The sequence below is a fragment of the Hoplias malabaricus genome, chromosome 9, assembly GCF_029633855.1.
Source record: "Hoplias malabaricus isolate fHopMal1 chromosome 9, fHopMal1.hap1, whole genome shotgun sequence".
NCBI lineage: Eukaryota > Metazoa > Chordata > Actinopteri > Characiformes > Erythrinidae > Hoplias > Hoplias malabaricus.
This window is the reverse complement of record NC_089808.1, coordinates 26,705,547-26,719,463: the sequence shown is the minus strand read 5'-3', so window position 1 is coordinate 26,719,463 and position 13,917 is coordinate 26,705,547. Positions and strand designations below refer to the sequence as shown.

The window sequence follows — 13,917 nt, the reverse complement described above, 5'->3', positions numbered from 1 at the left end:
TTGGGAATGTTGCCTTTAAGTAAGCAGTGCATTACATAATAATTACTTAATATCACAGCAGTAGAAAATATATTTACTTAGCAAGAAATATTAATATAATAGAAGTATTATTATTATTTATTTAAATTATTTAAATTATTATTTATTATTATAAGTTCAGTGTATCATTATTTAAAGTATGTCTCACTGAAATGATCACATCATTTTAAACCAGTTGAGTAAATGAAAAATATTCTATACATTAAAGCAAGATTCACTATTTTAAACAAAAAAGGATGTTATCATTTGCTTAAAACCGATCTAATGTGTTTACAAAGCCCCAGTGTCAGAAAATGGGTAAAACATAAATAAATAAATATGATAAAACAAAAAAGGCTTTCTCTCTCTCTCACTCTCTGCTCACAGCTGGATGCTTTTAGAGAACAGCGAGAACTCCAAATGTTGAAAACCAAAAAGGGGATATTGGTCTATTCCTGCTCCATAGGTGGCCTTATTTTTTCTGTTTTGAATTACTTAAGGTGGAATGTCTCCAAATTCCAGAGACTACTAAGTTCAGTTAATTACTGAAAGTGTTACAAAACTAAACAACTAGAGTTAAACTTCAGCCACGTACAAACAGCAGTCTTTTTCTTTCCTGAAACACACCATTACACCTTAAAAGACGCAGAGCTTCTGAATATGAACAAACCAGAAAGAGCAAGGTTTCCACACAATCATACATGGTCCTATTTAAACAAACACTAGGTAGACTTTTTACATTAAAATAACAGCTTCATAAGCGTTGTGATGCATCACTGAGAAAGAGGGTCTGTCTTTGCTATTTTTGGCTGAGCTCTACAGAAAATGCACTATGTAACTGCGGTAGGAACATCTCCACCCCATTTTAGGACAGTGAGACAACTGTGGGGGGAGGGCTAGACGAAAAAAAAAAAAAAATCGTACCTAGTGTCCCTTTAGCTGACTAAAATAATAATCATTGCATCCCTGGTTGACTGTGCGTTGGCAAGTGTGTGTGTGTGTGTGTGTGTGTGTGTGTCAGTACTCTGTTTTTTTTTTCTCCTTAATGCTCCACTTTCTTCCACACAGAGCAGTGTGCTATTGTCACACAAATGCATAACGAACATAATAGGCACGTATGGGCAAATGATGCTGGCAAAAAACACAACCCTACCATTCAGTACTTCTGCCACTGACACGTAATTGCAGGCTCTCAGCAAGACCTTGAGCCATTTAGAATCCCTTTTTAGTTGCGGTATTAACAGCCCCCCCTCCCATACCTCCTACACATTCTCTCTCTCTCTCTCTCTCTCTCTCTCTCTCTCTCTCTCTCTCTCTCTCTCTCTCTCTCTCTCCGTTCCATGCCTTTCCTCCCTGTGCCTTGATCACTCAATTACTCTTTCTCTTCTAATTTCACCCATGCTCCTGTGCTCGGCATGCACTCTCCCTTTAAGCCTGCATGACCTTTCTGTCTTGTTCACTCTCTTCATTCTCCCCTGCTCTAATTTCTCCACCATTCCGTTCACGTATCCCTTTCACTCTCTAATTTTCCATCTTTTTTTCCATCTCTCTATCTAATTGTACACTCATGCTTCATTGTCTGCCCATCTCTTTCATATCTGCCTCCCTTTCCATTTCAGTCCTATTCTCTCTTCCCAGTCCTCGTCCTATTCCATTCCCCTCTGTTCTCTCTCTCTAACTCCCGCTCCCTCTCTCTCTGCCTGAGTAACTCTGCCATTGAGGTTGGGTTCTATTAAGCATGGCTCGGCTGTAAATTATGAGTTAGTGGCCAAGGTGACCCAGCCTGTGCTCCGACGTTTTCTATATTTATGGATTCTCTGAGTCAATCTGCCCTTGTTGTGGTGTTTCAGATTATGGAACAAAAAAGAGAGATACCATTAAATAAACATGCACTCTTTGAGTAGATGAATAAATCTATGGGGCCATGCACAGAGAGGTCAATATAGTGGCCGTATTGACAGATGGATATTGGCATGTGTATTTATTAATGCGCTGCTGGAAGTGTGCCCTTGCATATTCAAGTAATACGCACATACTTTAAACAAATAGGTATTACATTAGAGAGATATAGGACAGATATGTCCTCCTTGCTGTGACATTTATGTTGAAGGGTGGAAACCTGGGCATATTTATAGAGATATTTTATGACCCTAATATTTTCACATTTCTATTGTGACTGTAATCTTTTGTACCTGTTTATCATTTGGCTGGACAAGTGAGAACAACATTTGCAACTGAAAAATATTTGCTGTACATATTTAAAAAACAAAAATATAGAATTTTGATGTTGCTAATCAGCTATGTGTTAAGTTTGCTACAGCTGCTAGATTGAACAAACTTTACCAAACACTTATTGTTGGTAGATCAGACAGATTTTACAGAAATCGTTCAGTTAAGTAAACTTTTTAGGTAAGAATTCTGGGTGATGTTGGTTGGTTAGACAAGCTTTACAGAATAATGAATGCTGTTGGTAAGTTGGACAAACTACAGAACACTTACTGTAGTTGCTAGATTGGATGAGGTTTAGAATGTTGGCTGCTAATGCTAGGCTTGGCATGCTTTACCAAACTCCACTGAAACAAATAAGAATGTTAACATCACAGACATCCAGAAACTAAAAATACATATGTTTATATTAAAATAGTAAATACCAAGTGATATTTATTTGCAAATATATGCAACACCTCATTGTTAGAACAAATTGAATGTATTTGATGTGTAACAAAGGGTGTTAAGTAATGATCTTTAGGTCCCATTGAAAATGGATGAGCCATAAACAGTTTTATAAAATATCATGTATATTATTCAATCATTCATTCATTGTCTGTAATTGCTTATCCTGTTCAGGGTCGCGGTGGGTGTGGAGCCCACCCGGAATCACTGGGAGCAAGATCGGGAACACACATATATATATAACATCATATATGTTAAATTAGACATATACATTAAATGTAGTTCACTATTGTAATCAAAAAACACTTAAAAAAAAAAATAAAACTCAAAAGACCTTTCCTCACAATGTGTTAGCTCTGCAGTTTGTTTATGTGCTCGAATCCGGTTTAATGTGCTTATGAAGCCCCACTGAATGAAAAATCATACTGCCTCTGTCTCTCTCTCTTTGCTCGTGGCAGAGGCCTCTGGAGTTGTTTTAGACAACAGAGAGGACTTCAAACATTAAAAAGCCCAAACCGAATGAGGATTACTGCTCCATAGTTGCCTGATACATTTTTTTTGCTGTTTCATATCTATGTTAAGGTGGAGATATCTGCAAACTCAAGAGACAGGTAACTGCATTACTGATAGTGCTACAAAACTAAACAACTTGAGTGTTCGTGGTAATTCAAACAGTGAATAAAAGCTTACAGACAAGTTCAACTTCAGCCACGTACGAGCAGCGGCTGTTATTTCTGTCAGACAAATCATTCTACCTTAAAAGATGCAGAGCGTAGAGCCTCGTTTCTTCATAATTGAAAATATTCCATTTAATACATTCACAATACATTACTTTCCACAAGACTTTGAGTTAACCACTACAGTTTTCATTGGTTTAAATGTAATTTTTGATTAATTTTCTATTAGGTATGTTCAAGAATGAACTTCCTTGATGAAACAAATCACAATATTCGGTAGAGCATGGCATCAGTTGACTATAAAACGCTGTGGATCTTTCTATGTTTCCTTTTATGTCGTTTCAGTGTAAGAGTTATTTATCTGTGTTTTGTGTATTGTGTATTATTTTGCATAGAGTATTTTGACCAGCTGTAAGACAACCATAGAAGCAAGCAAGGCCACAGAAAGACAGAAGGGGAATATGACTGCCTCATAAATTGTCTTACATAAGTTAAGAGCCATGTGGAAAATAAGCGTTTATACTGATAAAAAATTGCTGACTTGTATCCACAAGCCTTTGAAATACATTCTGAAAGTATACAATTACTATGAAGTGGCATGGCCTTGTTCGAAAGCTCTGACAGACAGGTAGGCATCAGAAGGAGAACAAACAAGTGCATATTTGTTTTCTTTCTCTTTCAGGGGCACATAACAAAGGAACAGTGAAAAGGGAGAAAGATTAAAAACCTAAGGGATTAATTGAATTGCAGCTGAGTAGCTAAAATGCACTTAAAAGTAAACGGGTTACATTTTTAGCAGGCAAGCACAGCATGGCCCTGCAGGATCTCAGTCAGTTGTCTTTCGACCCTGACACCTGTCAGCCCAGGCTACTCAGAAAGATTTGTTTCAGTTTATTATGCTGTAGACATGACTATCGCCTGAAAAGTCTGTCTTCCAGATGTACCAGGTGTGAATCAAACTTTATAATTGTATATTTTCCTCTCCAGCTGTTGTGGATGGCTGTTATTAATCTGTTACAAGTCTGCATTAGGATGCTGAATTAAAATTAGTTTGGCGGTTCTAGGGGTTGAATTTCAATTTCCATGCCTCCTCTAAAAAGCTGTGAACACATGTACACTCAGCTACAAACCACATCGAAAAGGGTAAAACTACAGATGTTGGAGGTAGGTACACTTGGCAGGTGAGAGGATGAGAGTCTGCCTGTAGGTGGTAAATCAATGTTAACAACAATGACAGACAGTTATTGGAAGGCACATGCTTTGGCAGGAATCATTACAGTGCATAACTTGAAGAATTCTGGCAGCAGGCTAAGGCCTTGTCCACAGACTTACGGGTGATTTGGCCTGTTTACTTCATGAAAAATGGCACGTTAGGTCACTGACAAAGGGACCTTTTGAAAATTTCCAAGGGTAGCATGTGATGGGAAATCTAATTACCCTTGATTTTCAGAGTTTGATGAGTATAAATCACTCAGCTGCTTTTTTTGTTTTGTTTTCATCCTTATTTTTGTGATGTTAAAAAAATAAAGTCATCTCCATACATCATCATATTGAGCCTGCTGTACTTAAACCCTACACATTTACATTAAAGCTAGTAGAACTGCTTTTTGAGTGATGCACTGTACAGAGTGGTTTGTATATCGTAGCCAATCAGAACATAAGTAATTTCCGTATGTCAGTTCATATCAGTCAGACATAGTAAGAACAGCTTGTTGAATTCTTAGAAATGCTAAGAATCTGGAAAATGGGCATGGATTATGAACTATGACTTCTGTTTTACACAAACTAAACAAATAACACCATATGTGGGTTACAGAGTAAAATAAACAGGCTATATGTATGTGCCAAAACATGCTGTAGGATATCCGCCTTTAAAACTGATTTGAATGTTGAAAAACCTGACAGTAATGCTCTATACTGCTTGTGTTTCACTGTTAAAATGCTTTAGTGTTTTTCTGTGTAGTTGGTAATATCTGTTTTGTTTACATTAATTCTTTCATTCATTCATTTTCTGTGAACGGTGCCTCCCTGGACAGGGCACAGGGCATCACACATTACGACCCACACATACTTTGGTGTGGTTTTTTTTTGGATTGTGAGAGGAAACTGAAGCACCTTAAGGAATCCCACACAGACACAGGGAGAACACACCAAAAAAACTAAACACATAGACAGTGACCTGAGGTAGGGATTAAACCCACAATCCAAGAACCCTGGAGCTGTGTGACAGCGACGCTACCTGTTGAACCTGTTTACTCAATTTCCATTCTAATAACCCAGCCTCTCAAAATGCACTGGTGCACCATTTGCTCAGTTGTACACACAGATAACCATGAGATGCAATGAGAAGTTCTGGAGCAGTGCACATGAGCATATGGGCACCATCCCCAATACCAAGAGACGGTTAAGAGGGGTGTAAAACTATGTGCTTCAACTATGTGCTGTATAACTGTGGCTCTCTAAAGAGATAGATGACCTTTGTGATGGGACGAAGTGGTGTTTGTGATCCAAAACTAATCATTCAACATCAGCACCTGACTAAACCTGTCATTGCTGAACGGCATCAAACCGTTACTAAAACATTCCACCGTTTAAGTTTAATCCTTCACAGAACAGTAGAAGATATTACTGCAACAGAAAGGGAACAAGCAGGTGTCCACAGACTTTTAGTCATTAGTATTTATGAAGCTCTTGTTTTTGTGATTATATTCAATTGTAATTCTTTCAGATCTAGTTGTTAATTGGTTGTTTCAGGAACTTGCAATCAAATCCATCATTTTGGCCATATGTGCCCTGTATCTTATGCTGTAAACAGGTTTACAGTGTTCTTCTCAAAGCATATGCCATTATATTTTATGAAATATTGCCACTACTAACACTCTAGTTGCCACTACTAACACTCTAGTTAGCATTCTAGTTAGGGAATATGGGGAAATTACATTTAAATGATTGTCTCTACTGTGTGGTTAAGGTCTAAGGTGGTTTAAAAGAATGGAAATGTGAATCTATACCATGGGTAAATACATTGGTTCCTATTTCTTTTTCAGTAATAGTGCACTGGGGCTCTAATCAGATGCAGCATTCATGGCTGTGTACTTTGGAATAAGAGCCTGACCTTTTCTTCTAGTGCTTCTCTTTGTTGTCTGTGTGTGTGTGCGTGTGTGTGTGTGTGTGTGTGTGTGTGTGTGTGTGTGCGTGTGTGTGTATGTGTGTGTGTGTGTGTGTGTGTGTGTGTGTGTGTGTGTGTGTGTGTGTGTGTGTGTGTGCGTGTGCTGTGATGTACCTGCGCAAATTTAGATTTAGAGTGCAGCCACACAAGGCACATACACAAGTAAACGCACTCACACTCACACGCACACACACACACTCTCTCTCTCTCTCTCTCTCTCTCTCTCTCTCTCTCTCTTTCTCTTTTTCTGTCTCTCTGTTTCACACACACACACACACACACACACACACACACACTGCAATAAAACTGACAAGGGAGTGTCACAGAGCTGGTGACACAGAAACAGGCAATTATTAGCACCCTAGAGAGGAAGAGAGAAATGGAATAGAGGAATGAAGTGGGTGAGGTAGGGTGAAGTAGGAAGTATTCTTTGTTTTTATCCTCTCATTTTCTCACTCACACATTCACTAACACTTCAACGTCACTCTGTACCTTCTCTCATCCTACTCTTCTTAAGTCTTTGTCTATCTGTCTGTCTGCTAGGTGTTTATAAATGGATGGATGGCTGGATGGATGAAGAGTTTTGTGCAAAGATTGGGCACAAGTGCAGTTATTGTTGATGTTCAGTGCAGTTAAGTAAACATAAATGTGTCAAATTTCAGCACATTTTGTGCTCAATTTCTACTTTATTTGGGGACTTTCACTTTGAACAACAATTTGGCACATGCCCAAACGTTTGCAGGTCTCCCGTCTGTGTCTGTCTTTCTCCATCCCTCTATCTCTCTCCAAACATGCTCATTTACGTTCTCTCCCTCTCTCTCTCTCTCTCTCTCTCTCTCTCTCTCTCTCTCTCTCTCACCCTCTCTTTAGCCCTCCTTCTTTGTCTTTTTTTACTCCTTCTAAACTTATTTCTCCCACTTCCTCTGTTCCCCTATTTGTCTCTCTAGCCCTGACTTGGCTCAGTGTGCACATCGTTTCCCCGTAATAAAATATATTGCTTTAACACAGCTGTCAAAATCTGTGCTGGTGTAATGCATTTCATTATAATAATGGTGTACACCTTTGAATCAAGAAATTGCAGTGCATTATTTTCTTCAGCATATCCATTGACTTTTTATTCATCTCGAACAATGCTTCAGATAAAAAAGAGTGTTTACAGAAGACTGCAGTCAGGATTAGCACAGGATCAGCTTTACTTTCTGTTTCAAGGGTAATATTTGTCCAGATTTTCTTTCCTCGCGTGGTCTTCTAAACACTTTGTGAGACTAGACTCATGTTTCTTGCATGAACACTGGGGCAACTTGTTCCTGATAAGTTCCTGCCATCAAACATAAGACTTCTCTCGCTGTGTCTCTTTCCCTCTCTGTTCTTCCCCTCTCTCTTCCTTTTCTCTCTTTCCTTCTGTCGCGTTCTCTCACTCTCTCCCTCGCCTGTCAGCAGGATAGGTTGTGACACACTTATTGGTTGTGCACTTTAAGCTCATTTAAAGACTTCATTATTCTGCCCCTGGAGCATTCTGTCAAACCCTTTCATATCTCTCTGTTTCTGTGTCTGGTTGTGTCTTTATCCCTCTTTCCCTTGCTCTATTGCGGGCGCTCCTGTCACTTACAGTCTCTGTAATGGCAAGCTCTCATAATTCCTGCTGCCCCTCCCAGTGAGAGGCGGCCAGGGTGAGTGCATGTGTCAGCTCCCATTGATAATGTCTCCTAGGGGTGCGGGAATATATTGAACATGTTCCGAACGTGTCTGACAGCAGCGAGGCTATAGCTATTGCTGGAGCCTATAACGAGACAGATCATTTAGGAATGTAGTGAAGTGCTTCACTCTCAAATTTAACATCCGGCTCAGGGCATCCTTGAGGTGACTTGACAAGAATAAGCCCAAAGCACTGCTGAAACATTAGTCTAACATTACAAGGTGTCAGAGGGCATAGATGTGACTGCGTCGGTATTCACTGATATAGCAAACCACACCGGCCGACTCCTGCGACTACAGCAGCTGCGGTGCCTTGTTATGCTTTTCTTTTTTCAGGTAATAAAAAGGGTTCAACAAGTGTTTTACGCTTCAGACTACGGCTTTTCCAAGGTACAATAGTAAAACGGGTCATAAAGATACATCTTTTTCAACATTTTATATTTCAAGACAGTCCCTTTCTTTGCCCTTCTGGTTATGATACAGTACAGTTTCTTACAATGTAACTGAGGCATTAAGAGCCATTAGGTACTGGCTGAACACACTACTGTCTCAAAATTGTCTGAAATATCACAAAGTACTTTTTTTTTTTTTTTAATTGCATGCACACCATTCAGACTACAAGGGTCTTGTGTGTTAGCGTTAGTGTTGTAGTTCACAACCACTATATATATATATCTCTTTGAATTACATCCAAGTCAGTTATCTACACTGTATAAAATGTGTAAAATTCGCTGTAAAATACTGGCAGCTGTGGATTCCAGAATTTCACAGTAATATAGGCTTGCAATGTATAATATATAGCAGTATGCTCTTTTGGCAACCATAAATGTTATATTCAATTACCATGTTGTTTACAATATGATACTGTGAAAAAAAAAGGTATACACTGTAAAATGCCCATAACAAGAAATAAATATATGGATTTGCTTTACGAATAACTTGTAAACTGTGTGACAAATGCAAGAATGGATAGTGAGACATAGCCATACTACAAATAAGTGACATTTATACAGCCCTTAAAATGGCGTCGTACAGAAAGAAGCAAGGTGACGGGCAGTATTTGGGCTTTGTGTGTGATGAGATTCAGGGGGTGCCATATTCCAGCACTCTAACACAGGCTAATGCTGAATGTTCTTGATCTCGTCACACATCAATACCAAGCATGCACACAAACACACACAAACACAAATACACAAACTAATCCTCCAATGTATCCCAAACCCAGAATAAACCCAGAAAATAACTGAAAATCTTGAGACATTGGGCATGCTGGGAGCTACCCCATGAGTCCCAGCACCTCCCAGTCCTTGGCCACTTGCATTGCTGTTTTGCAATGATGGTTTGTGTATTTAGCAGTGACCAAATGTATTTTTCACAAAAATAACAGTGTTGTCTGTTACATAAATATCATAGAATACTTCTGTCATAAAGTGCAAGTGAATTGAATACTGGAATTATATATTTTTTCCAATAAAGAGACATAAAAATGTTTACAGATTTTACAGTCTTTTACTGTCATGGGGGTGCAGTTTTTCACCATATAACATATGGATAGTGTTTTTACAGTGTATACCTAATCCAGTCAGGTCAAGTGCTATTTCAGTCATGTTGATAAGGTTTATCGGACATTAGCGGCAGGAGTAATAGCCCAATGTGATTTTGTCTTACCTGTAGACCAGGGTTTCATCCGCAGTGCAGTTGTACTGTATCTGGTACATCCAAACCATGTACACTCCTGACAGCCGACCGATATCCCACCGCACTTGTGCTGAGGTGGAGGTCACTCCCTGCACCTCGACAAGCTCATCCTCTCCTCCCTCACTCCCACCATCCTCTGGCTCTGTCTCTACATCCTCTCGAACATCCTTCGGTTCCACATTAGCATCCTGGCTGGGACTCTGCCCGTTGGAAGTCTTTCCTCTGGTTATGTCTGAAGACCCTGGGTCACGAGCTAAAGGTACTGTTCCGTTTCCTCTGTGAGGAAGAGGAATAACCTTAAGGTCGATAATTGCAGTTGCCTCACCTGCGGCATTAATTGCAATGCAGGTGTAGGCTCCGTCATCTCGAGCCACAGTCACTAGGAGCTCGAGGGTCCCATTACGAAATGATGTGGTGCGGCTAGAATTGGCAATAATCCGGTCATCAGGCGAAACCCAGTGCACCACCGGCTCAGGGTCTCCGATAGCACGGCATTTGAGAGTGGCCCTTTGGCCCTCTAACACCCAGAGTTTGTGTGTATGGCGAGTGATAAGTGGAGGCTCACAGGTGAATTCCTCCTCCGGTATTGACCAGAAGTAACGTCCTGCCAAGTGAACAGGGGTGGCACAAGTCTCCATATCGTCACTTCTGATCAACCTCCGCAACCAAAGGAGCTCGCAATTACAGTGTAATGGGTTTCCCCCGAAGTTCAAGCTGACTACTGCATTGTATGGTGTGGGGCTAATGACTCCTGTCTGGGACCTTGCAAACAAGGAATCGGGTGGTAGAGTCTGAAGCCGATTTGAGGTCATGTCTAACCGAGCAAGTTTGTAGAGCTCACTGAAAGATCCCTCATCAATCTGGTCGATGAGGTTGTGATCGAGGTTTAGTGTGTGCAGGCTGGCCATGTTCTGGATGGCGTCCCAGGGTGCTTTGCGCAGATTGTTGTAAGAAAGATCCAGGTCTTCCAACGTGAGGAGGAAGTCATCAAAGGCATCGGAAGAAATGTTGATGAGCTGATTGTTGTTCAGGATGAGATGCTGCAGGTTCAGCATGCCCACCAAGTCTCTAGGTCCGAGTGACATCAGCCGATTCCCATCTAAGTGCAGTGAGCGCAGACTCTCGAGGTCTGCAAATGCCATCGGCTTGATGTAGCTGATTGTGTTTCGAGATAGTGTCAAATCCACCAGTCCTGACATGTTGGCAAAGTCTGCACCACCCACCTCTCGGATAAAGTTGTCTGCGAGGCGGAGTTCCACTGTTCGGCGGTCAATGTTTGGTGGGACAAAGAGGAGGCCCTTGTCCGCACAGAGCGTGCTCAGAGATTCTGATAGATTCCGGCACACACAGTGGAAAGGGCATGCAGATACCACGCCCCACGTCTCCCCAGCCAGTGCCCCAGGAATCCGTCCTATCAGAGTTGGTAATATGCAGGCACAGGTGACCAGCGTCAGCCAGTGCAGGGAAGGTAGGGATGGACTTGGGGGTGATGTGGTATTGGCCAGGTAACCGTAGGTGTATTTTGGACACAGAGAAGGAGCTGATAGCGGGAGTTTGTGTGAAGGTTTGAGGAGGGGTGGATGGAGGGGAAGAGACCTGGAGTGTGTGTTAGTCAGATGATGGCGTAAAATGAGGGGCGGGTGTGATTTGTGTGACTGGGGGATTAGGGAGTCTTTCATGGTAGAAGGGGGGTTTATCCACAGACCTAGAGAGAGAGGGAGAGAGAAACCGATTAAGACACCATGTCCTCATCATTTTCTTTCATGATTTGTCTGTCATTTTCTTTTTTATCTAACACAAGCTTTAGAGCAAATAATTGCTTTCTTCCTAACCCTTGTAGTCTGTGTGAGTGAATGCAAGTATGTATCATTTGGTTCACACTGAGGCCGTTGCCTGCTGCATTGCCGAGAAAGTGCTTGTACAATCTAAAAACTACACACTAACTTCTCAGCATGGCCTCTATGTGCTTTATCGCGCGTGAAATTCCTTTATAGCACAATAGAACTCATAGCTGTAGATGGAACATCAGCCCCTTCCCCAAAGTGCATCCCACACTGGTGGAAAAATGTGGTCAAATCGCAACCCAGATAACCAGAATCAACTCCACCACTACCGCAGTGAGTCATCAGCACTGATGGACCAGCCACAATGACCTCTCTAGAGAATATAAGCAAAATAGTTACTGTACCACAAATCCATACAGTTACAGTGATGCAAATGCTTGAAAGCACTGTGAATGTTTCAAGTCAATGGTTATGTTTATGTACTGATTCATAGCTTTATACCAGCACTAAGACAAAAGTTGTCTAAAGCCTTATTAGGACAGGAGTAGTTTTACCTGTGGACGTGGGGGTAAAGTAATTATTATTATTATTATTATTATTATTATTATTATTAATTGTTATTATTTTTTAATAACATGCGAATCCATCATAAACATTGTGGAAAAATTACAATACCCCAGCTTCCCATGTAAACTAATCCTGTCCAAATAGGGATTCATGAATACTTTAATATTGCTTTAAATTGAAATATAATTATCTGTATTAGGCAATAAAAAAAACCATAAATAAATAAATATTTCCTTCGAAGTGGTTCTAGGCAGCTTCACAAGGGAGACATTTGTTCAATAACATTCCCATCAAAGCTTGAATATATGTCCAGGCAGGTGAGGGAAGTCTCACACATTTTTCAACTTTTTTTTTTTTAATTGCTATGTTATCTTTCAAAATGTTGGTCACCCACACTTCAACATCAGCCAATATGAGAACCTCAGATACACTTGAAGTTAACTTTTTGAACTGCTGCTCACACATCACCCTAGGGCATCTGAGCTTGTTTGATGTTGCTGAGTTCAGTGAATGTAAACTGGTGATTGCCCACAGTTGGCATGGACCACCATGGATTCACTGGAAGAGAGAGGAACTAGGGCATCCTCACCCAGAGAGCAGCAGGTCCATTTGTGCTCTTTTGGTCTCATCAGGATTCAAAACGTGTTCCTGACGACAGGACCCAACCCGCTTAACCAGCTGCACCACTTACTGTGTGTGTCTCACATTGAACCTTATGTCTTTGGCCTGCCACACAGGGATTTGAGGCTGAAGCTTGCAGATGGAGGTATTTTATTGCTATGCCTGTGACACATTTACAATATAATGCACAACAAGGAGGACTGTTTTGCCCTTTGACTTTGTGCTTATGACTGCAGCATACAATTCCAGTCTCTCAGGGTTTAGTTTGGTTCTGCATGAATTAATACAGTGGCTACATGCAGGACAACAGTATTTTGTTGTTCTTTCAGAAATTCAATATAGTCCATATTTTATATTAAATGACTTAGCAGCTTCTGCTAACATTGGAAACGTTTTTTTTCCCCACAATTAAAATGTACTTTGGTATATATTCAGCTGAATATGTGATCCAATTTTAAAATCCGTAGAAAATAATGATCCTCGTGAGAAACTGTAAAAATTACTGTGGATTTCCATCTTTTTTTATGATACAGACACAAGACATGATGCTGCACTAAATTAGAAATATGTATCCATTTTAGTCACAACCTTTAATTACATTCCAAGGAGAACGATTAGTGGCTGTTACAAGATTACAGTGACTCAACGTGGATTGATACTTATAGATCTGGGCAGTCATTCAGAATATGCCTCTCAGCCAATCGAGTGATACAGCCTGGACTTATTTTGGTACAATATATTCTATACGGGCAAAGTTATTGGGTGACCTGCACATATATCAACAGGAGCTTTTACGACATCTCATTCTAAATTCATAGGCATTAATATGGAGTTGGTCCCCTTGTGCAGCAATAAAATGCTCTGGGAAGGCTTTTTTTTTTACAAGATTTTGGAGGTTGTCCTAAATGTGTTTGTTGGGACAGAACAGGGCCTTCTCCAAAATGTTCCCACACATTTAGAAGCATGCAATTGTCCAAAATGTCTTGAAGAATTAGGATTAGGACAACCCCATAGT

General features: G+C 40.4%; 2 protein-coding genes across 2 annotated transcripts in view; one reads left to right on the top strand and one right to left on the bottom strand.

The window, feature by feature from the left end:
• pcxb (pyruvate carboxylase b) overlaps window positions 1–13,917 on the top strand; it is a 231,877-nt gene that overhangs the window by 132,013 nt on the left and 85,947 nt on the right. The gene's annotated exons all lie outside the window — the stretch shown is intronic.
• Window positions 1–13,917, bottom strand: part of LOC136707275 (leucine-rich repeat and fibronectin type-III domain-containing protein 4) — a 32,157-nt gene that overhangs the window by 3,605 nt on the left and 14,635 nt on the right. Inside the window, exon 2 of the mRNA XM_066681255.1 lies at window positions 9,901–11,635. Coding sequence (XP_066537352.1) covers window positions 9,901–11,609 — 1,709 coding nt within the window. The 5' untranslated portion in view covers window positions 11,610–11,635. The remainder of the gene's footprint in view (window positions 1–9,900; window positions 11,636–13,917) is intronic.